We start from the raw sequence: 25,245 nt of genomic DNA, 5'->3' as shown, positions 1-25,245 counted from the left end.
TGCCTGCGCTAACTAAATACAGAGTCTCAGAAAACTGGCGTGCACAAGCGATCCCTCAGAAAGCTGGCGTGCACATCACTTGTGCACGCCAGCTTTCCGAGACTCTTATTTTGTTAGCGCAGGCAGCATGAAGCAGGGCTTTTATTGTGAAGATAGGAAATGTGCAGTCGGCCTTAAGAGTTTTGACGGAAGGGACGGCGCAAAAGTCTGTTGAAATAAAAAGTGTTTCTCGCCTTCCTCTCTGTCATTTTTTCATAATAATGAACTGGCAGCAGCCAGCGTCATCTCACAAGACCCTCGGGTGCCGTGAATGTCAATCAAGCAAGCTACGGAATTTGTTGAGAAATGTTGTTGTAAAACTGTTCGACAATTTGCTTACAAATTGGTGACCCTCACCCTAGCCTTGTTTGTGAATTACTTAGCATTTCATGGAAGCTGCTTTTATACCCAATCATGGCACCCACCTGTTCCCAATTAGCCTGCACACCTGTAGGATGTTCTAAATAAGTGTTTGATGAGCATTCCTCAACTTTATCAGTATTTATTGCCACCTTTCCCAACTTTTTGTCACATGTTACTGGCATCAAATTCTAAAGTTAATGATTATTTGCAAAAAAAAAAATCTTTTTTATCAGTTTGAACATCAAATATGTTGTCTTTGTAGCATATCCAACTGAATATGGGTTGAAATGATTTGCAAATCATTGTATTCTGTTTATATTTACATCTAACACAATTTCCCAACTCATTTGGAAACGGGGTTTGTATATATATGAACACACACATATATATGTATGTATATATATATATGTATGTATATATATATATATATATATACATATATATATATATATATATATATATATGTATATATATATATATATATATATATATATATATATATATATATATGTATATATATATATATATATATATATATATATATATGTATATATATATATATATATATATATATGTATATATATATATATATATATATATATATATATATGTATATATATATATATATGAACACACACACACACATATATGTCTTGATTGGATTCAGACAATAGTGCTCCATACCGTGGTAGAGCGCAATATGTATGTTTGGGAAAAATCACAAGACTACTTGTGTTTACATATATATATATATATGTATATATATATATATATATATATATATATATATATATATATATATATATATATATATATATATATATATATATGTGTATATATGTATATATGTGTCACACATATCGATCATGTTTTGTTTTGTCATGTTATGTTTTTGATTTTGGACAATCAGTCACGTTTTGCACTTCCTGGTTTTGTTTGTTTCCATGCCAACCTCATTAGTTTTCACCTGTCACGTCCCTGTTCTCAGCCTCACCTGTTTTCACTAATCATCACAGCTATTTAAGTCACTCTTTTTCTTGTCTTCGTCCTGGGATCCTCACACTCGCACGCACCCTATCCATGCTGTTCAAACCTCCACGTCCTCGCCCACAGTTTCATGCCGAGTAAGTTTATGTATTTATGCCACAGTGCTATTTTTGTTTGGTATGTTCATAGTTCATTCATGCCAATCGAGCAAATGTTTTTGTTTCCTGTTTAATTTAGAAAATGTCAATCATTCACAGGTTGTTAAAAAAAAAAAAAGTGGAATTGCTCTGACGTCATCAACATGCTGCTTACCGCCAATAGGGGGCGTGGTTACAAGATCAATCAATCAATCAATGTTTACTTATATAGCCCTAAATCACTAGTGTCTCAAAGGGCTGCACAAACCACAACACGAACCACTACGACATCCTCGGTAGGCCCACATAAGGGCAAGGAAAACTCACACCCAGTGGGACGTCGGTGACAATGATGACTATGAGAACCTTAGAGAGGACGAAAGCAATGGATGTCGAGCGGGTATAACATGATACTGTGAAAGTTCAATCCATAATGGATCCAACACAGTCGCAAGAGTCCAGTCCAAAGCGGATCCAACACAGCAGCGACAGTCCCGTTCACAGCGGAGCCAGCAGGAAACCATCCCAAGCGGAGGCAGATCAGCAGCGCAGAGATGTCCCCAGGCAATACACAGGCGAGCAGTACATGGCCACCCGATCGGACCGGACCCCCTCCACAAGGGAGAGTGGGACATAGGAGAAAAAGAAAAGAAACGGCAGATCAACTGGTCTAAAAAGGGAGTCTATTTAAAGGCTAGAGTATACGAATGAGTTTTAAGGTGAGACTTAAATGCTTCTACTGAGGTGGTATCTCGAACTTTTACCGGGAGGGCATTCCATAGTACTGGAGCCCTAACAGAAAACGCTCTATAGCCCGCAGACTTTTTTTGGGCTTTGGGAATCACTAATAAGCCGGAGTCCTTTGAACGCAGATTTCTTGCCGGGACATATGGTACAATACAATGGGCAAAATAGGATGGAGCTAGACCGTGTAGTATTTTATACGTAAGTAGTAAAACCTTAAAATCACATATTAAGTGAACAGGAAGCCAGTGCAGGTGAGCCAGTACAGGTATATATATATAGGTATATATGTACAGTATATAAAGGTACATACAGTATAGGCGTAATGTGATCAAACTTTCTTGTTCTTGTCAAAAGTCTAGCAGCCGCATTTTGTACCAACTGTAATCTTTTAATGCTAGACATGGGGAGACCCGAAAATAATACGTTACAGTAGTTGAGGCGAGACGTAACAAACGCATGGATAATGATCTCAGTGTCTCAGAATGGAGCGAATTTTAGCGATATTACGGAGATGAAAGAAGGCCGTTATAGTAACGCTTTTAATGTGTGACTCAAAGGAGAGAGTTGGGTCAAAGATAATACCCAGATTCTTTACCGAGTCGCCTTGTTTAATTGTTTGGTTGTCAAATGTTAGAGTTGTATTATTAAATAGAGGTCGGTGTCTAGCAGGACCGATAATCAGCATTTCCGTTTTTTTGGCATTGAGGTACAAAAAGTTAGCGGACATCCATTGTTTAATTTCATTAAGACACACCTCCAGCTGACTACAATCCGGCGTGTTGGTCAGCTTTAGGGGCATATGGAGTTGGGTGTCATCAGCATAACAGTGAAAGCTAACACCTTATTTGCGTATGATGTCACCTAGCGGCAGCATGTAGATGCTGAAGAGTGCAGGGCCAAGGACCGAATCCTGGGGAACTCCACACGTTACCTTAACGTAGTCCGAGGTCACATTGTTATGGGAGACGCACTGCATCCTATCAGTAAGATAAGAGTTAAACCAAGACAGGGCTAAGTCTGACATACCAATTTGTGTTTTGATACGTTCTAATAAAATATTATGATCGACGGTATCGAAAGCAGCGCTAAGATCAAGGAGCAGCAACATAGATGATGAATCAGAATCCATCGTTAGCAATAGATCATTAGTCATTTTTGCGAGGGCTGTCTCCGTAGAGTGATTTGCCCTGAAACCGGATTGAAAGGTTTCACATAGATTGTTAGACGCTAAGTGTTCATTCAACTGCTCCGCAACAATTTTTTCAAGGATTTTTGAAATAAAGGGAAGGTGAGACACCGGTCGGTAGTTTACCATGAGGTCAGGATCGAGGTTAGGTCTTTTAAGAAGAGGATGAATTACCGCTTTTTTAAATGCTAGGGGAACAGTGCCCGAGGAAAGTGATAAGTTTATAATATTTAGCACTGATGGACCTAATAATACAAAGAGCTCCTTGATCAGTTTCCCAGGAAGTGGGTCAAGTAAGCATGTTGTTTGTTTTATTCCATTTACACGTTGTAACAATTCCTCTAATGTTATTTCCTCAAAACGAGAGAAACTATTTTGGAGGGCAGTATCCGCCGTATATACAATCGTGTCAGTGTTAATAGAACCCAGTTGTAGCTGGGACGCATTGTCCTTAATCTCCTTTCTAATGACTTCAATTTCTTACTAAAGAATTGCATAAAGTGATCAGCTGAGTGGGTGGAGCTACTGGAAGGAGCCCCTTGTTGGGTTAGCGATGCTACCGTACTAAACAAAAATTTAGGATCGTTTTTATTACGGTGGATGAGATTTGAGTAATATTTAGCTTTAGCTAAGGTAAGCATGCGTTTGTAAGTTATTAAACTATCACTCCATGCTTGATGGTGCCCCTCAAGTTTAGTCGTGCGCCATTTGCATTCCAGCTTTCTACATAATAATTTCTGAACTCTAGTTTCTTCTGTAAACCACGGGGTACGCTTTTTTGGAGCCTTTTTTAACTTTAGCGGTGCTATGTTATCAATGGTTTCGCGCAGGGCGTCGTTAAAGTTGTTAGTAAGGTTATCAATAGAGCCCACAAACTTTGGGAATGGTGCCATTACCGAGGGCAGTAGGTCAGCAAGAGTTGTCGTTGTGGCCGTATTAATGTTGCGGCTGCTATAGCAGTTATTATTATTATTAGTTTGACGAACATGCGTCTGAACCTCGAATTTTAGAAGGTAATGATCGGACAATACTTTAGTATACGGGAGTATCGTAACTTTGGTAACGGTGATACCCCTGACAAGCACTAGGTCTATCGTATTACCGTTGCGATGCGTGGGTTCATTTATTATTTGTGTGAGACCACAGCTATCAATTATAGTCTGGAGCGCTACGCACGGTGGGTCCGATGGGGTATTCATATGGATATTAAAGTCCCCCATTATGATTATATTATCGGCGTGCGTCACTAGATCAGCAACAATCTCTGAGAATTCATTGATAAAGTCCGAATAGGGCCCTGGGGGCCGGTAGATAACAGCCAGGTGTAGAGGCAGCGGTGTGACAGCCCTCATAGTAAGCACCTCAAACGATTTATATTTATTATTTATGTTAGGACTAAGGTTAAAGTGTTCGTTGTATATTAGTGCGACCCCCCGACCCCTTTTAAGAGGACGGGCAATATGCGCATGTGTAAAGTTAGGAGGCCATGCCTCATTTAGCGCAAAAAAGTCATTTGGTTTAAGCCAGGTTTCGCTGAGACCGATGACGTTAAGATTGTTGTCTCTGATGATATCATTAACTAACAACGTTTTGTGAGACAATGATCTTATGTTTAAAAAACCTATATTATAGGTAGTGGGCTGTTTTAGGGAATTTTTGATCAAATTATCCGTAGTAGCAATATTAATAATGTTGTGTTTATTATGCACAGTGCATTTAGTATAATTACGACCATATCTAGGAATTGATACGACGGGAATTTTCCGATTGTTTGTTTGTTGCTTTGATAAACTGCACGCATCATAGTTAGCCACCTCAGTAGAACACATGTCCAACTCTGAAACAATCAAAGCAGAAAAAACTTGTTCTAATTTAACTGACTCCTTACCCAGACCAGTAGTCTCGCATCTTCCATTTAAATCCGGCTTCAGGATGGAGGGAAGTGGTGTTCTGTGGGGATTAGCCTTCTGCTTTGTTTTTAGCCCCGCTCGGCATCCGCGTTTCCGATCACACCGCTGGCGTCTGCTCCGTAGACGGCCCCCGCTGGTACTATACTCCGCTGCTTCACAGGCCGCTGGATGTAGCCGAAGTATTCCCGTGCTAGTTTTTGATCACTTTATGACTTTTATTGATCACTTTATGGCATTTATAAGGAGAGCTTGTTTTCATCCTTTATCTTTTGTTTTTTAATACTTTTAATTTGATATTTTAGACTTTTAATTTAATCTGTTAGACTTTTAATTGTTTTCATCTTTTAGACTTAATTTTGTCTTTTAGACTTTTGTTTCCATCTTTTAGACTTTTAATTGTTTTTATATTTGATCTTTTAATTGCTTTCATTTTTTCTCTTTTGATTATTTTCATCTTTTAAATAGTTTGTATCTTTTATCATTTAATTGTTTTTATTTTTAACACTTTTAATTTAAACTTTTAGACTTTTAATTTAATCTTTGAGCCGTTTAATTTTTCTAAAATCTTTTAGACTTTTAATTTAATCTCTTGGACTAATAATTGTTTTAATCTTTTAGACTTTTAATTGTTTAGAGTTGTAACCTTTGAGACTTTGAAAATGTGAGACTTTTGGAGGTTTGACCTTGAGGTTTCCGTGCCAACAATTCTGTTCAATGACCATGACCTTGAAGCGAGAAGGTCAAACTTTCCCCTCAAACGTCAAAAATCTAACGACCACACTCGGCATGGAAATACATTTTAATTTGAAGGGGATTGTAAATATCTCACTGTAGTATTAAAACTGGATTGTTATTATTATTGTATTATTATTATTATCACAATGCTCAATACTTTCATAATCATCATTCAAATTGTTATCATCATTACTGTTACGGCGCACACTGCGGGAGCCTCTGGAGGCTCGGCGGTGAGCACTGCAGGACACCCCCCCGCCCCCCCACTGCATGCGCCGCCACAGCCGGAGGCAATCGGCAGTCAGCGCACCTGGTCTTGATGAAGAGTGAGCACTGCAGGACAACCCCCCACCCTGCACGCGCCGCCACAGCCGGAGGCAATCGGCAGTCAGCACACCTGGTCTTGATGAAGAGTAGCAGCATAAAGGCTAACTCAGCAGACTGGACTGTGCCAGAACCTAGCGCCTGTCTCAGTAAGTCACTGACACCTTTCCTGTGTCTGCCACAACACCTTATCTGTTCTTTACAACACCTTACCTGTCCTTTACAACAGTGGTCCCCAACCACCGGGCCGCAGAATAATTTTTTTTACAATTTTTTATTTTTATTTTTATTAAATCAACATAAAAAACACAAGATACACTTACAATTAGTGCACCAACCCAAAAAACTCCCTTTTTCATGACAAAAAAAACAAAAAAACCCAGCCGGGCCGCGTGACAAATTATAAAGCGTCGACCGGTCTGCAGCTACAAAATGGTTGGGGACCACTGCTTTACAACATCTTACTTGTTGTTGTCTCAGGATCTCCCCCAGGACCCTGACTGCACTCCTCCATCCTCCACTTTTCGGACCCGTCCCTCAGGACCTCAGGATGTCTCTCTCCAGCCCCACAGACCTCACTTGGATCACGGACCTCTTTTGCCCCGCCCCTTTGGACTTGTTTGCTTCCACAAGCCACACACACTCACAACAACCTCTGGTAATTACTGTCTGGTTAATCATCTGGCACGCACACACATAGTAGCGTACACACTCCACATATTCATCAAGAGCTCAATAAAAGCTGTTGAGCTAGAATGCATGTTGCCGTGCCGTCTCCTCCCCCCTCGTCCTACTTAACAATTACCATCATTGTTATGATGATGATTATTATTATTATGATCATTCTTATTATAATCATTATTATTATCGTCTTTATAATTATTATTATTGCTATCATTATATTAATGTTATGATTATCATCATTTTATTAGCAGTATCATTATTATTTGTATTATTTATTATAATTAGTAGTAGTAGTATTAATTATATCATTGACATTATTATTGTTGTTATTATTAATATTATTATTATTATCATTACAATAATGATTATTTTTATAATGTTTGATTACAATAATAGTTATGTTTATGATTATAACAATTACTATCATTATAAATATCCATCCCATCCATCCATTTTCTACCGCTTATTCCCTTTCGGGGTCGCGGGGGGCGCTGGCGCCTATCTCAGCTACAATCGGGCGGAAGGCAGGGTACACCCTGGACAAGTCGCCACCTCATCGCAGGGCCAACACAGATAGACAGACAACATTCACACTCACATTCACACATTCACATTATAAATATTATTATCATTATTAAATTATTTATTACTATAATTAATACCAATAATAATTATTATTTATCAATAAATTAGTAATAATTATTTTTTAATATTATTATTTTGTTTTTGATTACAATTGTAATTATTATAAATGCCTATTATTATCAGTATCATTAATATTGTTATTATCATTACTATGCAGACAGTCCTGGTGATACAATGTTTCCCATAAATTATTACTACTTCTAATAATAAAGACAAGAAGCAATTATGTGTGTGCAGACTTGTGATGGCAAAGTAAACATTTTTAAATGTTCAAAGTCTTCTTTGGTAATATGACGTGTAGCATAGTGGTCTCATTGTTGACACTTGATGTACACATGTTGACGCTACATGTGTACATATTATAAATATAAATATAACAATTGTACTGGAGTCAAGGCTTGTTGTCATTTTATTTATTATTCAAATGTCATCAATTATTCATATGTCTTATTTAGTCACAAAACAAGTTATGTTGAGCATATTTGTATTCATCATTAGAATCTAATCAATTATTTAGATAATATTTAGTCACCAAACAAGTCATGTTGGGTATTTTTTATTTATTATTAAATGTAATACATTGTTTGTTTTTATTATTTAGTCACAAAACAAATTACGTTTAGTTCATTTTTTTTGTATTAGAATTTTATAAATTATTTTTATTTAGTCAAAAACATGTCAACAAAGTCTATTTTTATTTGTAACTGGTCAGGATGCCACCCGAACGCCTCCCTAGGGAGGTGTTTAGCACACGTCCACGGGGAAGACCCAGGACACGTTGGGAAGACTATGGGTGCTCTACTTAGGTTGCTGCCCCCGCAACCCGACTTCAGACAAGCGGAAGAAAATGGATGGAAAATGTCACAGAATATTTTTTTTTTTTGGTCACAAAACACCAAACAACGCTTCGTACTGAGCATATTTGTATTTATTAAAATGTAACAAAATATTTGTTTTTGTCACAAAAATCCAACAAACGCATCATATTGAGCATTTTTTTATTCATTAAAATGTAACAAAATATTTATTTGGTTTCTTTTTGACACAAAACACCAACAAACGCGTCATATTGAGCATATTTTTATTATCTTTCTATGTTTTGTTTGGAGGGCGGCCATGATGGGGGCAGAGGGGGCGGGTTTACGTCTCTGTCATAGTCAAAGCCCCGCCCCCTCTCTCCCTTCCTGACCCCACCCCCACCACAATAAATATCCAAATATACTTTATGAAGCTAACATTTACACCCACAATAGAAACTCTTTATCGCGTACAAAAAATAGAAGAAGAAGTAAATAAAAAATAATCATTCTTCATCTTTACAAACTGTCGGTATGACAACAATGTACAAAACACGTCGAGCAAAAAAAACATCCAATAAAAAGGACGTAAATAGAAAAACACCTACAGTAAAAAAAAGAACACGTTCAGTAAAAAAAAATGCATAGAGTAAAAAAGGTCCAATAAAAAAAAAAAAAGAGTAAAACAAATTGCATAGAGTAAAACAATCACGTAGAGTAAAACAAGAAAAATATTGTTTTTTTCTGCATGAATATTTGGCTTGTGAGCTCTAGAAATGTCCAATAAAATCTTGAGGAAATGTATTCCAGTAAATTTCAATTTGACTGTAAAATGTACTGATTTAATGTTTTCATTTTCCTGAAGGAATCAAAAAAGTACTATCCACTGATTTTTTTAGGCAAATGACTTTAAATTGATGCAAAATCCACTTACTTGAAATAATAATTTAATTATGAAATGCACTTATTGAGGGATGCAGTGAGGGATGCCGTCAAGCTGAAGAAGGAGTCCTACCGGGTTCTTTTGGCTCATAGGACTCCGGAGGCAGTGGACGGGTACCGACGGGCCAAGCGGTGTGCAGCTTTAGTGGTCGCGGAGGCAAAAACTCGGACATGGGAAGAGTTCGGGGAAGCCATGGAAAACGACTTCCGGACGGCTTCGAAGCGATTCTGGACCACCATACGGCGCCTCAGGAAGGGGAAGCAGTGCACTATCAACACCGTGTATGGTGCGGATGGTGTTCTGCTGACTTCGACTGCGGATGTTGTGGATCGGTGGAGGGAATACTTCGAAGACCTCCTCAATCCCACCAACACGTCTTTCTTTGAGGAAGCGGTGCCTGGGGAATCTGTAGTGGACTCTCCTATTTCTGGGGCTGAGGTCGCTGAGGTAGTTAAAAAGCTCCTCGGCGGCAAGGCCCCGGGGGTGGATGAGATCCGCCCGGAGTTCCTTAAGGCTCTGGATGCTGTGGGGCTGTCTTGGTTGACAAGACTCTGCAGCATCGCGTGGACATCGGGGGCGGTACCTCTGGATTGGCAGACCGGGGTGGTGGTTCCTCTCTTTAAGAAGGGGGACCGGAGGGTGTGTTCCAACTATCGTGGGATCACACTCCTCAGCCTTCCCGGTAAGGTTTATTCAGGTGTACTGGAGAGGAGGCTTCGCCGGATAGTCGAACCTCGGATTCAGGAGGAACAGTGTGGTTTTCGTCCTGGTCGTGGAACTGTGGACCAGCTCTACACTCTCGGCAGGGTTCTTGAGGGTGCATGGGAGTTTGCCCAACCAGTCTACATGTGCTTTGTGGACTTGGAGAAGGCATTCGACCGTGTCCCTCGGGAAGTCCTGTGGGGAGTGCTCAGAGAGTATGGGGTATCGGAATGTCTTATTGTGGCGGTCCGCTCCCTGTACGATCAGTGCCAGAGCTTGGTCCGCATTGCTGGCAGTAAGTCGGACACGTTTCCAGTGAAGGTTGGACTCCGCCAAGGCTGTCCTTTGTCACCGATTCTGTTCATAACTTTTATGGACAGAATTTCTAGGCGCAGTCAAGGCGTTGAGGGGTTCCGGTTTGGTGGCCACGGGATTAGGTCTCTGCTTTTTGCAGATGATGTAGTCCTGATGGCTTCATCTGGCCGGGATCTTCAGCTCTCACTGGATCGGTTCGCAGCCGAGTGTGAAGCGACCGGAATGAGAATCAGCACCTCCAAGTCCGAGTCCATGGTTCTCGCCCGGAAAAGGGTGGAATGCCATCTCCGGGTTGGGGAGGAGACCCTGCCCCAAGTGGAGGAGTTCAAGTACCTAGGAGTCTTGTTCACGAGTGGGGGAAGAGTGGATCGTGAGATCGACAGGCGGATCGGTGCGGCGTCTTCAGTAATGCGGACGTTGTATCGATCCGTTGTGGTGAAGAAGGAGCTGAGCCGGAAGGCAAAGCTCTCAATTTACCGGTCGATCTACGTTCCCATCCTCACCTATGGTCATGAGCTTTGGGTCATGACCGAAAGGATAAGATCACGGGTACAAGCGGCCGAAATGAGTTTCCTCCGCCGGGTGGCGGGGCTCTCCCTTAGAGATAGGGTGAGAAGCTCTGCCATCCGGGAGGAGCTCAACGTAAAGCCGCTGCTCCTCCACATCGAGAGGAGCCAGATGAGGTGGTTCGGGCATCTGGTCAGGATGCCACCCGAACGCCTCCCTAGGGATGTGTTTAGGGCACGTCCAGCTGGTAGGAGGCCACGGGGAAGACCCAGGACACGTTGGAAAGACTATGTCTCCCGGCTGGCCTGGGAACGCCTCGGGATCCCCCGGGAAGAGCTAGACGAAGTGGCTGGAGATAGGGAAGTCTGGGCTTCCCTGCTTAGGCTGCTGCCCCCGCGACCCGACCTCGGATAAGCGGAAGATGATGGATGGATGGATGGATGCACTTATTGACTTCAAATGGTTAATTGACTGTAAAGTGATTTGATATTACATAACCATTTGATCAAATTGCTGCCAGTTTTGGGGAAAAAAAGCACAAAATATTTTATTGAAAGTTTGAAAACTGAAAAAATGTGTTTTGCTCCCGAAAAAGTGAAAGCTAAAAAAATTATTTTTGAATAAAGAAAGGATTTTGACACTCAATCAAAATGTTTGTGTACGTGTAAAGCTACAAAGATTGTGTATTTGACACGATGGTCAGTGTCACCTGGGAAAGATTGTGTATTTGACACGATGGTCAGTGTCACCTGGGAAAGATTGTGTATTTGACAAGATGGTCAGTGGCACCTGGGAAAGATTGTGTATTGGACACGATGGTCAGTGTCACCTGATAAAGATGGAGTATTTGACACGATGGCCTCCTCGGGACACTTTTGGCAAAACCCAGGAAAACGGAAGACCATTTTGTTTTTGGTTTCCACGACGACAACAAAGTTTCTCTTCTCCTCCTTCACCATGGCAACAGGGACGGGAGGAGAGCGGCTTGTTTCCGTGACGTCAGGAGGCGGGGCCTATCTGCAGGCGCAGGAGTCCACGGTCATGTTGGGGTAGACCTTGAGGACCACGTTCCTGTCCTCGTCGAAGAAGAGGACACTGAGCGACGCCATGGTCTCGGGCACGCAGCACGGCTCGGGGACCCCTGGGACCACGCCCACCGCCCGCACGATGCTCTGGATGGTGGCGTGGTTGGACGGCCTCAGCGCCTGCCGGACAACCTTAGCCTTTACCACAACTTTGTAATTCCACCAAATGTTCCTCTCATAGTGTCTCATTTCTTTTTACACTTGATTGTCATCACAAATATTCAACTTGTGAGCTAAAAGATTGTCTTTAAACTTCCTCAAACTTTATGGTGGTCACAGTTTGACCCTGGAATGGATTAAACATTGTATATTCTTGGAATCTGCCTGCAGAAAACTACATTTTCAAACAAAGTTTTTCTAGTATTTCATACCTACTACAAAGTCATATTAGCTTTAGCCTCATTAGCCAAATTGGCATTAAAAGCATTACCCAAATTAGCATTTGCAACATTTGCCACATGAGCATGAGCCGCATTGGCATTAGCAGCAAAAGTCACCTTAGCCACATTAGCATTAAAAGCACTAGCCATATTAGCATTAGCAGTATTTGCCACATTAGCATTAGCAGTATTAGCCACCTTAGCCACATTAGCATTAAGAGCATTAACCATGTTAGCATTAACAGCATTAACCATGTTAGCCACATTAGCATTAACAACATTAACCATGTTAGCATTAGCAGCACTACCCGCATTAATATTAGCGGCATTTGCCACATTAGCATTAGCAACATTAGCCACGACAGCCACATCATCCTTAGCCATGTTAGCCACATTACCGTTAGCCACATTAGCAGCATTAGCATTAACAGCATTTGCCACATTAGCAGCATTAGCCACCTTAGCCACATTGGCCTTAGCAGCATTAGCCACATTAGCATTAGCAGTATTAGCCACTTTAGCATTAACAGCATTAGCCTCATTAGCATTAACAGCATTTGCCACATTAGCCACCTTAGCCACATTGGCCTTAGCAGCATTAGCCACTTTAGCATTAGCAGTATTAACCACATTAGCCACTTTAGCATTAAAAGTTTGTAAAAATATTGTTAATGTTATACAATGGTTGTAATTTTTTAAAATGTTTTTAAAATGACTTAAAAATGTTAACAAAAAAAGTAACAAATATTGCAAGTGTTGTAAAAATGTTGTAACAGTGTTGTAAAACTGTTGATAACATATTGTAAACGTTCTAAAACTGTTGTAAAAAACTGTATAAAAATGTAAAAAGGTATTAAAGTGCTGTAAAATGACTGAACATTTTCTAAAATGTAACAATACTGTAAAAATGTTGTAAAATTGTCATATAATTGTAAAAGTGTTGACATTTTTTGTAAAAATTACAAAACAATGGAAGTGTTGTAAAATTGTTAAACACTTGTTATACAAATGTTATAAAATAGTTTGTAAACATTTTTTAACATATTATAGAAATGTAAAAGTGTTCTTGAAATGTAAATGTTTAAAAAAATGGTATAAAATGTAAAAATGTTATTGTATTGTACAAAAATGCTGTACAAGTTTGAAAATGTAGTATAGTGTCGTAAAACTGTTGTATGAATGTTATAAAAATGTTGTAAAATTGTTGAAAAATTACATTCAAGAACATTTTTAAGTAATTGTTTGAAATAATATAACATTGTAAGTATTGTAAAAATGTTGTAGAATGCTATAAAATGTTGTAAAAAGGTTACAAAATGTTGTAAAACCTTCTAAAATGGTGTAACAATTCTAAAGTTTGTAAAAATATTGTTAATGTTATGCAATGGTTGTCAATTTTGTAAAAGTTTTGTAAAATGACTTAAAATGTTATAAAAAGTAAAAAAAATATTGTAAGTGTTGTAAACATGTTGTAAAATTATGATAACATATTGTAAATGTTGTTAAATATACAAGTGTAGAATATGTTATAAAAATGTTGTAACATGTTATGTAAAAACTTCTAAAATCTCCTGAACACTTTAAAGCATTTATAAAAATATTGTTAACGTTATAAAATGGTTGTAAATGTTGTAAAAGTTTTGTAAAATGACTTAAACTGTTCTAAAAAATAAACAGTGTAAGTGTTGTAAACATGTCGTAATAGTGTTGTAAAAATGTTGACATATTGTAAATGTAAAATATTATCCAATTGTAGTAAATGTTGTAAAATATTTTTCAAGTGTAGTAAATATTGTTAAATATTATACAATTGTAGTAAATATTGTAAAATATTATACAATTGTAGAAAGTGTTGTAAATATTATACAGATGTAGTAATTATTGTAAATTATACAATTGTAGTAAATATTGTAAAATATTATACAATTGTAGTAAGTGTTTTAAAAGGTTTGGAAATGTTGTAAAGAAGTTGTAAGTATTGACTGAAAAGTGAAAAGTGACTCCAAGAGAGTTAAGTTGGACTTCCTTGAAGCGTGCTGTTGAGATCTGGTGTGGGTTCTGTTCTGTGTGGGTGTCTTGTGTGGGTCGGGTCTTGTGTGGGTTGTGTCCGGTATGGGTTGTGTTTTGTCTGGTTTACGTCTTGTGTGGGTTCTGTTCGGTGCGGGTTGTGTGTGGTGTGGGTTCCTACCTTGGGCATGGGGAAGTGGCAGGATCCGGAGCAGTAGAAGGCCTCAAAAGACTTGGGAGAAATAATCCAGTCGCTCCAGCCGATGTCGGCAAAATCCACCTTCAGGTACCTGCGGGCGCACTTCCTGGCCTCCTTCCACTGCTTCTTGCGAGCCTTCTTGATGGTCCGCTCGTCGAAGTGCAGCAGACTTTTCTTCTGGTTCTTCCCGGGCCGCCGGGCCCTCTTGGCCTCCAGAGGCCGGTAGGCACGCTCCCATTTGTCCGAGTACTCAGGTCCCGGCAGCTCGTTGTTCTGCAGAGGCAGCGGGACATCCAGCGAGCGTCTGGGGCGTCCTCCTCCGGGATCGCTGGCGTTTGGCTCCCTGGGGCTCGCTTGGTCCAAAAGCAAGTCCCGGTCTCCGGGGGCGGGTTTCCTCCTGAGGGCGGCCACCACGCTCTCGGGCTCAGAGATGGCCGAGTCGTTGGCGTAGACCAGAATGTACGGCGAGCGATGGGCCAGCAGCTCCTTCCAGGGCCCGGACTCCCTGGAGGACACCTGGATGCCGATGAGGATCTGCTGGTGCTGCTTTGCCTGGTGGACCACCAGGGTCACGTCCTTCCACTGCCAGGAGATGAAGTCCTGGTTCTGCGTGGACGCGTTGATGCGGAACTCGCCCAAAGTCCTCATCCCGTCTCCTTCGGGGGCAAAGCTCCAGATGAGCGCGTGGACCTGACTGTGACCACGTGGGCGTGCCCTGGAACCGTTCTGGAGGTCCCCGATGTAGTAGTGCAACGTAGCTGACAGCACGTCCTCGGACTTGGTGAGCGAGGTCAGGTTGAAGATCTGCAGCGGCTTTTTGTTGATGACGCCTGCAAGCACAGAGCATGTTACTTACTGTGCTGACACCTTACTTACTGTGCCCACACCTTACTTACTGTGCTGACACCTTACTTACTGTGCCCACACCTTTATTTAACGCAAAAGCTAAAGCTAATTATTACTCAAATCTCATCCACCGTAATAAAAACGATCCTAAATTTTTGTTTAGTACGGTAGCATCGCTAACCCACCAAGGGACTCCTTCCAGTAGCTCCACCCACTCAGCTGATGACTTTATGCAATTCTTTAGTAAGAAAATTGAAGTCATTAGAAAGGAGATTAAAGACAATGCGTCCCAGCTGCAACAGGGTTCTATTAACACTGATACGATTGTATATACGGCGGATACTGCCCTCCAAAATAGTTTCTCTCGTTTTGAGGAAATAACATTAGAGGAATTGTTACAACGTGTAAATGGAATAAAACAAACAACATGTTTACTTGACCCTCTTCCTGGGAAACTGATCAAGGAGCTCTTTGTATTATTAGGTCCATCAGTGCTAAATATTATAAACTTATCACTTTACTCGGGCACTGTTCCCTTAGCATTCAAAAAAGCGGTTATTCATCCTCTTCTTAAAAGACCTAACCTCGATCCTGACCTCATGGTAAACTACCGACCGGTGTCTCACCTTCCCTTTATTTCAAAAATCCTCGAAAAAATTGTTGCGGAGCAGTTAAATGAACACTTAGCGTCTAACAATCTATGTGAAACCTTTCAGTAGCATAGCTCGGTTGGTAGAGTGGCCGTGCCAGCAACTTGAGGGTTGCAGGTTCGATTCCCGCATCCGCCATCCTAGTCACTGCCGTTGTGTCCTTGGGCAAGGCACTTTACCCACCTGCTCCCAGTGCCCACCCACACTGGTTTAAATGTAACTTAGATATTGGGTTTCACTATGTAAAGCGCTTTGAGTCACTAGAGAAAAGCGCTATATAAAATATAATTCACTTCTAATTCACTTCAATCCGGTTTCAGGGCAAATCACTCCACGGAGACAGCCCTCGCAAAAATGACTAATGATCTATTGCTAACGATGGATTCTGATGCGTCATCTATGTTGCTGCTCCTCGATCTTAGCGCTGCTTTCGATACTGTCGATCATAATATTTTATTAGAACGTATCAAAACACGAATTGGTATGTCAGACTTAGCCCTGTCTTGGTTTAACTCTTATCTTACTGATAGGATGCAGTGTGTCTCCCATAACAATGTGACCTCGGACTACATTAAGGTAACGTGTGGAGTTCCCCAGGGTTCGGTCCTTGGCCCTGCACTCTTCAGCATCTACATGCTGCCGCTAGGTGACATCATACGCAAATACGGTGTTAGCTTTCACTGTTATGCTGATGACACCCAACTCTATATGCCCCTAAAGCTGACCAACATGCCGGATTGTAGTCAGCTGGAGGCGTGTCTTAATGAAATTAAACAATGGATGTCCGCTAACTTTTTGCAACTCAACGCCAAAAAAACGGAAATGCTGATTATCGGTCCTGCTAGACACCGAACTCTATTTAATAATACAACTCTAACATTTGACAACCAAACAATTAAACAAGGCGACACGGTAAAGAATCTGGGTGTTATCTTCGACCCAACTCTCTCCTTTGAGGCATACATTAAAAGCGTTACTAAAACGGCCTTCTTTCATCTCCGCAATATCGCTAAAATTCGCTCCATTCTGTCCACTAAAGACGCTGAGATCATTATCCATGCGTTTGTTACGTCTCGCCTCGACTACTGTAACGTATTATTTTCGGGTCTCCCCATATCTAGCATTAAAAGATTACAGTTGGTACAAAATGCGGCTGCTAGACTTTTGACAAGAACAAGAAAGTTTGATCACATTACGCCTGTACTGGCTCACCTGCACTGGCTTCCTGTGCACTTAAGATGTGACTTTAAGGTTTTACTACTTACGTATAAAATACTACACGGTCTAGCTCCATCCTATCTTGCCGATTGTATTGTACCATATGTCCCGGCAAGAAATCTGCGTTCAAAGGACTCCGGCTTATTAGTGATCCCCAAAGCCCAAAAAAAGTCTGCGGGCTGTAGAGCTTTTTCATTTCGGGCTCCAGTACTCTGGAATGCCCTCCCGGTAACAGTTCGAGATGCCACCTCAGTAGAAGCATTTAAGTCTCACCTTAAAACTCATTTGTATACTCTAGCCTTTAAATAGACTCCCTTTTTAGACCAGTTGATCTGCCGTTTCTTTTCTTTTTCTTCTATGTCCCACTCTCCTTTGTGGAGGGAGTCCGGTCCGATCCGGTGGCCATGTACTGCTCGCCTGTGTATCGGCTGGGGACATCTCTGCGCTGCTGATCCGCCTCCGCTTGGGATGGTTTCCTGCTGGCTCCGCTGTGAACGGGACTCTCGCTGCTGTGTTGGATCCGCTTTGGACTGGACTCTCGCGACTGTGTTGGATCCATTATGGATTGATCTTTCACAGTATCATGTTCTCATATGTTCTCATAGTCATCAGTATCATCAGTATCACAGTATCATGTTCTCATAGTCATTATCGTCACCGGTGTCCCACTGGGTGTGAGTTTTCCTTGCCCTTATGTGGGCCTACCGAGGATGTCGTAGTGGTTTGTGCAGCCCTTTGAGACACTAGTGATTTAGGGCTATATAAGTAAACATTGATTGATTGATTGATTTACTACTGTGCTGACACCTTACTTACTGTGCCCACACCTTTATTTACTACTGTGCTGACACCTTACTTACTGTGCCCACACCTTACTTACTACTGTGCTGACACCTTACTTACTGTGCCCACACTTTACTTACTACTGTGCTGACACCTTACTTACCTTGCTGACACCTTACTTACTTTGCTGACACCTTAGATACTGTGCTGACACCTTACTTACTGTGCCCACACCTTACTTACTACTGTGCTGACACCTTACTTACTGTGCCCACACCTTACTTACTACTGTGCTGACACCTTACTTACTGTGTTGACACCTTACTTACCTTGCTGACACCTTACTTACTTTGCTGACACCTTAGATACTGTGCTGACACCTTACTTACTGTGCCCACACCTTACTTACTACTGTGCTGACACCTTACTTACTGTGTTGACACCTTACTTACCTTGCTGACACCTTACTTACTTTGCTGACACCTTAGATACTGTGCTGACACCTTACTTACTGTGTTGACACCTTACTTACCTTGCTGACACCTTACTTACTTTGCTGACACCTTAGATACTGTGCTGACACCTTACTTACTGTGCCCACACCTTACTTACTACTGTGCTGACACCTTACTTACTGTGTTGACACCTTACTTACCTTGCTGACACCTTACTTACTTTGCTGACACCTTAGATACTGTGCTGACACCTTACTTACTACTGTGCTGACACCTTACTTACTGTGTTGACACCTTACTTACCTTGCTGACACCTTACTTACTTTGCTGACACCTTAGATACTGTGCTGACACCTTACTTACTGTGCCCACACCTTACTTACTACTGTGCTGACACCTTACTTACTGTGCCCACACCTTACTTACTACTGTGCTGACACCTTACTTACTACTGTGCTGACACCTTACTTACTGTGCCCACACCTTACTTACTACTGTGCTGACACCTTACTTACTACTGTGCTGACACCTTACTTACCTTGCTGACACCTTACTTACTTTGATGACACCTTATGTACTGTGCTAACACCTCACTTACTGTGCCCACACCTTACTTACTACTGTGCTGACACCTTACTTACCTTGCTGACACCTTACTTACTGTGCTGACACCTTACTTACCTTGCTGACACCTTACTTACTTTGCTGACACCTTACTTACTTTGCTGACACCTTAGATACTGTGCTGACACCTTACTTACTGTGCCCACACCTTACTTACTACTGTGCTGACACATTACTTACTACTGTGCTGACACCTTACTTACTGTGCCCAAACCTTGCTTACTACTGTGCTGACAGCTTACTTACTACTGTGCTGACACCATACTTACTACTGTTCTGACACCTTACCTACTGTGCCCACACCTTACTTACTTACTGTGTCCGCACCTTGCTTGCTACTGTGCTGACACCTTACTTACTGTGCTGACACATTACTTACTGTGCCGACACCTTGCTTACTACTGTGCTGACACATTACTTACTGTGCTGACACCTTACTTACTGTGCCGACACCTCGCTAACTACTGTGCTGACAACTTACTTACTGTGCTGACACAATACTTACTGTGCCCACACCTTACTACTGAGCTGACATCTTACTTACTGTGCCCACACCTTACTTACTGCGCTGACACCTTGCTTACTACTGTGCTGACACCTTACTTACTACTGTGCTGACACCTTACTTACTGTGCCCACACCTTGCTTACTACTGTTTTGAAAGCTTACTTACTGTGTCCGCACCTTGCTTGCTACTGTGCTGACACCTTACTTACTGTGCTGACAATACTTACTGTGCACACACCTTACTACTGTGCTGACACCTTACTTACTGTGCCCTCACCTTACTTACTGTGCCGACACCTTACTCACTGTGCTGACACCTTACTTACTGTGCTGACACCTTACTTACTGTGCTGACACCTTACTTACTGTGCTGACACCTTACTTACTGTGCTGACACCTTACTTACTGTGCTGACACCTTACTTACTACTGTGCTGACACCTTACTTAATGTGCCCACACCTTGCTTACTACTGTGCTGACACCTTACTTACTGTGCTGACACATTACTTACTGTACCCACACCTTGCTTACTACTGTGCTGACACATTACTTACTTTGCCCACACCTTGCTAACTACTGTGCTGACACATTAATTACTCTACTTACACTTTGCTTACTACTGTGCTGACACCTTACTTACTGTGCCCACACCTTGCTTATTACTGTGCTGACAACTTACTTACTGTGCTGACAGCTTACTTACTGTGCTGACACATTACTTACTGTGCTGACAACTTACTTACTGTGCTGACACCTTACTTACTGTGCTGACACTTTACTTACTGTGCTGACACTTTACTTACTGTGCTGACACCTTACTTACTGTGCCCACACCTTGCTTACTACTGTGCTGACACCTTACTTACTATGCTCACACCTTACTGTTCTGACACAATACTTACTACTTTACTCTCCTGACACGTTACTACTTTACTCTCCTGACACGTTACTACATGACTGTGCTGACACACCATTTACTATTTCACTGTGCTGACACGTTACTTACAACATGACTGTGCTGACACGTTACTACTGTGCTGACACGTTACTTACATGACTGTGCTGACACGTTACTACATGCCTGTGCTGACATGTTACTTACAATTTTACTGTGCTGACACGTTACGTACTACATGCCTGTGCAGACACGTTACTTACTACATGACTGTGTTGACATGTTACTATTTTACGGTGCTGACAAGTTACTACTTGACTGTGCTGACACGTTACTTACTACATGGTCTATGTGAACATTCACACCTCATTAAAAGACTTCATGATGTGATTTCTTCTCATTGCTGCGTTTGTGTTATGAAACAATGACATTCATGTTGTCATTGTAACAATCGTTACTATTTTTAATGACTACTTGTCATTTATACACACACACACACTCACATACGCGTTGTGTGTGTATATATATATATTATATATATATATATATATATACATATATACATATATATATATATATATATATATATATATGTATGTGTGTATATATATATATATATATATATATATATATATATATATATATATATATATATATATATATATATATAAATAAATGTGTTTTTTAAATTATTATTTTTATTTTATTTTATATAAGACAGATACATAGTTAGTAGGTTTATATTGTAATTGATAAAATATCCAACTTAGTACAATTATTTATATTGTTTGTTTATTTAATTTGAAATCAAAACATTGTTGATGAAGGTAGAGTGGCGTGTACTTAATTAAATGGCCGGCAGGGGGCAGCAAAAATCAATAAGTTGTATAGTTTGTCAAACAGAAGTAAAAAATAATCAATGAATAAAAATGTTGCAGAGAAACTTTAATTGATATTTAAAAAAGTGATTTCAATCTTCCTACTTTCTAGAAGGATCCGGTTTTGCTCGTCATGTCACGTGTAATGTCAGGTGTCATGTCATGTGACTCATGTCAGGTAGATCTGCAAGTGCTGCGAGAGTCAGGTACTGGCGAGTACGGGGGGAAGAACCTACCCCAGTAGTACTGGGTGAAGTAGTAGGAGGTGAAATACTATAGGGTGAAGAAGTACTAGGTGAAGAACCTACCCCAGTAGTACTGGGTCAAATACTACAGGATGAAGAAGAAATAGGTGAAGGACCTACCCCAGTAGTACTGGGCGAAGTAGTACTGGGTCAAATACTACACGGTGAGGAAGTAATAGGTGAAAAACCTACCCCAGGAGTACTGGGTGAAGTGGTAGGAGGTGAAATACTACAGGGTAAAGAACCTATCCCAGTAGTACTGGGTCAAATACTACACGGTGAAGTAGTACTAGGTGAAGAACCTACCCCAGTACTACTGGGGTAGGTTCTTCACCTAGTTGTTCCTCACCCTGTAGTATTTCACCTCCTACTACTTCACCCAGTACTACTGGGGTAGGTTCTTCACATAGTTGTTCCTCAACGTGTAGTATTTGATCCAGTACTACTTCACCCAGTACTGCTGGGGTAGGTTCTTCACTTAGTACTTCCTCACCGTGTAGTATTTCACCCAGTACTACTTCACCCAGTACTGGATAAAATACTACAGGGTGAAGGAGTAGTAGGTGAAGAACATACCCCAGTAGTACTGGGTGAAGTAGTACTGGGTCAAATACTACACGGTGAGGAAGTACTAGGTGAAGAACCTACCCCAGTAGTACTGGGTGAAGTGGTAGGAGGTGAAATACTACAGGGTGAAGAACCTACCCCAGTAGTACTGGGTCAAATACTATACGGTGAGGAACAACTAGGTGAAGAACCTACCCCAGTAGTACTGGGTGAAGTAGTACTAGGTCAAATACTACACGGTTAAAAAAATACTAGGTAAAGAACCTACCCCAGCAGTACTGGGTGAAGTAGTACTAGGTGAAATACTACACGGTGAGGAAGTACTAGGTGAAGAACTTACCCCAGCAGTACTGGGTGAAGTAGTACTAGGTGAAATACTACACGGTGAGGAACAACTAGGTGAAGAACTTACCCCAGCAGTACTGGGTGAAGTAGTACTAGGTCAAATACTACACTGGGAGGAACAACTAGGTGAAGAACCTACCACAGTAGTACTGGTTGAAGTAGTACTGGGTCAAATACTACACGTGAGGAAGTACTAGGTGAAGAACCTACCCCAGGAGTACTTGGTGAAGTGGTAGGAGGTGAAATACTACAGGGTGAAGAGCCTACCCCAGTAGTACTGGGTGAAGTAGTACTGGGTTAAATATCACACGGTGAAGAAGTACTAGGTGAAGAACCTACCCCAGTAGTACTGGGTCGAATACTACAGGGTGAAGAAGTACTAGGTAAAGAACCTACCCCAGTAGTACTGGGTGAAGTAGTAGGAGGTGAAATACTACAGGGTGAAGAACCTACCCCAGTAGTACTGGGTGAAGTAGTAGGAGGTGAAATACTACAGGGTGAAGAACCTACCCCAGTAGTACTGGGTGAAATAGTAGGAGGTGAAATACTACAGGGTGAAGAACCTTCCCCAGTAGTACTGGGTGAAGTAGTACTGGGTCAAATACTACAGGGTGAAAAAGTACTAGGTGAAGAACCTACCCCAGTAGTACTGGGTGAAGTAGTAGGAGGTGAAATACTACAGGGTGAAGAACCTACCCCAGTAGTACTGGGTGAAGTAGTAGGAGGTGAAATACTACAGGGTGAAGAACCTACCCCAGTAGTACTGGGTGAAGTAGTAGGAGGTGAAATACTACAGGGTGAAGAACCTTCCCCAGTAGTACTGGGTGAAGTAGTACTGGGTCAAATACTACAGGGTGAAAAAGTACTAGGTGAAGAACCTACCCCAGTAGTACTGGGTGAAGTAGTAGGAGGTGAAATACTACAGGATGAAGAACCTTCCCCAGTAGTACTGGGTGAAGTAGTACTGGGTCAAATACTACAGGGTGAAAAAGTACTAGGTGAAGAACCTACCCCAGTAGTACTGGGTGAAGTAGTAGGAGGTGAAATACTACAGGGTGAAGAACCTACCCCAGTAGTACTGGGTGAAGTAGTACTGGGTCAAATACTACAGGGTGAAAAAGTACTAGCTGAAGAACCTACCCCAGTAGTACTGGGTGAAGTAGTAGGAGGTGAAATACTACAGGGTGAAGAACCTACCCCAGTAGTACTGGGTGAAGTAGTAGGAGGTGAAATACTACAGGGTGAAGAACCTTCCCCAGTAGTACTGGGTGAAGTAGTACTGGGTCAAATACTACAGGGTGAAAAAGTACTAGCTGAAGAACCTACCCCAGTAGTACTGGGTGAAGTAGTAGGAGGTGAAATACTACAGGGTGAAGAACCTACCCCAGTAGTACTGGGTGAAGTAGTAGGAGGTGAAATACTACAGGGTGAAGAACCTGCCCCAGTAATACTGGGTGAAATAGTAGGAGGTGAAATACTACAGGGTGAAGAACCTACCCCAGTAGTACTGGGTGAAGTAGTAGGAGGTGAAATACTACAGGGTGAAGAACCTACCCCAGTAGTACTGGGTGAAGTAGTAGGAGGTGAAATACTACAGGGTGAAGAACCTACCCCAGTAGTACTGGGTGAAGTAGTAGGAGGTGAAATACTACAGGGTGAAGAACCTGCCCCAGTAGTACTGGGTGAAGTAGTAGGAGGTGAAATACTACAGGGTGAAGAACCTGCCCCAGTAATACTGGGTGAAATAGTAGGAGGTGAAATACTACAGGGTGAAGAACCTACCCCAGTGCGCCTTGAAGCTGCGCACGGTGTTTCCGTCCAGGCCGCCGGCGCCGTCCTTGTTGTACTTGCGGTACAAGTGCTGCATGTGTTCGGTCACCGCGTCCTGGGCCAGCCGGTCCCGGTGCCCTTGCTGCGGCTGCCTCCTCCCCGCGGCCTGCGTACAATCCCCGGCACAGCAGCAGGTCCAAACGGGGAGCAGGACCAGGACCAGAAGCAGAACCATGCTGGGGGCGAAGGCGGCAGGAAAGACGAAGCCGGACGTGGACTTTAGCTGCACCGAGCGTCACCTGAGGTCGGAACCATCACCTTGGAATTCCGGGACAGGAAAGAACAAAACACTCGCTCCAACAAAGGTCCGAATAAAGACCCGATCTTGGTTCTGTGGACGTGATCGAGGAGCAGCCAGCAGGTCTCAGCTTTCTCTGCAGCTGGACGGAGCTTTTAAACTGCGGGCGCGCACACGCACACACGCGCACGCACGCGCACGCACACACAATGTATGAGCTGTATTTTTGTGTAGCGAATGAACAATGATGACGAATAATTTGTGTGACGTCATCCAGTTGAGGACCTATACAACTTATACATTGTGTGTGTATGTGTGTGTGTGTGTGTGTGTGTGTGTGTGTGTGTGTGTGTGTGTGTGTGTGTGTGTGTGTTAAAAATTCAATATTTATTTTTTTTCAGCACTTAAATCTCTGGCTCGACTGCAGATTTATTTGTCGATTATAAGTTTGAATGATTGTTCTTGTTAAGA

The 25,245-nt window shown here is 41.7% G+C and overlaps 2 protein-coding genes across 13 annotated transcripts in view; one reads left to right on the top strand and one right to left on the bottom strand.

The window, feature by feature from the left end:
* Positions 1-13,944, top strand: part of rasgef1ba (RasGEF domain family, member 1Ba) — an 89,451-nt gene extending 75,507 nt beyond the window's left edge. For 4 of the 12 annotated variants that reach the window (XM_061904968.1, XM_061904969.1, XM_061904967.1 and 1 more), the window contains 2 exons: positions 6,909-7,086; positions 11,989-13,944. In XM_061904968.1, coding sequence (XP_061760952.1) covers positions 6,909-7,086; positions 11,989-12,018 — 208 coding nt within the window. In that variant the 3' untranslated portion in view covers positions 12,019-13,944. Of the gene's footprint in view, positions 1-1,515; positions 6,578-6,908; positions 7,087-11,988 lie in introns of those variants that run through there. The other 8 variants (XM_061904958.1, XM_061904966.1, XR_009807337.1 and 5 more) reach the window with 7 other exon arrangements.
* On the bottom strand, positions 8,668-24,941 carry bmp3 (bone morphogenetic protein 3). The gene is made up of 3 exons (XM_061904998.1): positions 24,489-24,941; positions 14,675-15,522; positions 8,668-12,226 (listed from the first exon to the last, which is right to left on the bottom strand). The coding sequence occupies exons 1-3, from the start codon at positions 24,709-24,711 to the stop codon at positions 12,035-12,037; spliced, it is 1,263 nt and encodes a 420-aa protein (XP_061760982.1). The 5' UTR covers positions 24,712-24,941; the 3' UTR covers positions 8,668-12,034.
* Between the last annotated feature and the right edge of the window lie 304 nt (positions 24,942-25,245).

The sequence above is a fragment of the Nerophis ophidion genome, linkage group LG01, assembly GCF_033978795.1.
Source record: "Nerophis ophidion isolate RoL-2023_Sa linkage group LG01, RoL_Noph_v1.0, whole genome shotgun sequence".
NCBI lineage: Eukaryota > Metazoa > Chordata > Actinopteri > Syngnathiformes > Syngnathidae > Nerophis > Nerophis ophidion.
This window is presented reverse-complemented; position numbering and strand designations above follow the sequence as displayed.

Coding starts and splice junctions, on each gene's coding strand:
- bmp3 (XM_061904998.1), bottom strand. CDS start 24,711: ATGGTTCTGCTTCTGGTCCTGGTCCTGCTCCCCGTTTGGACCTGCTGC. Junction 15,523..24,488: donor CAGCTTCAAGGCGCACTGGG/GTAGGTTCTTCA, acceptor CTGTGCTTGCAG/GCGTCATCAACAAAAAGCCG. Junction 12,227..14,674: donor GCCACTTCCCCATGCCCAAG/GTAGGAACCCAC, acceptor GTTGTCCGGCAG/GCGCTGAGGCCGTCCAACCA.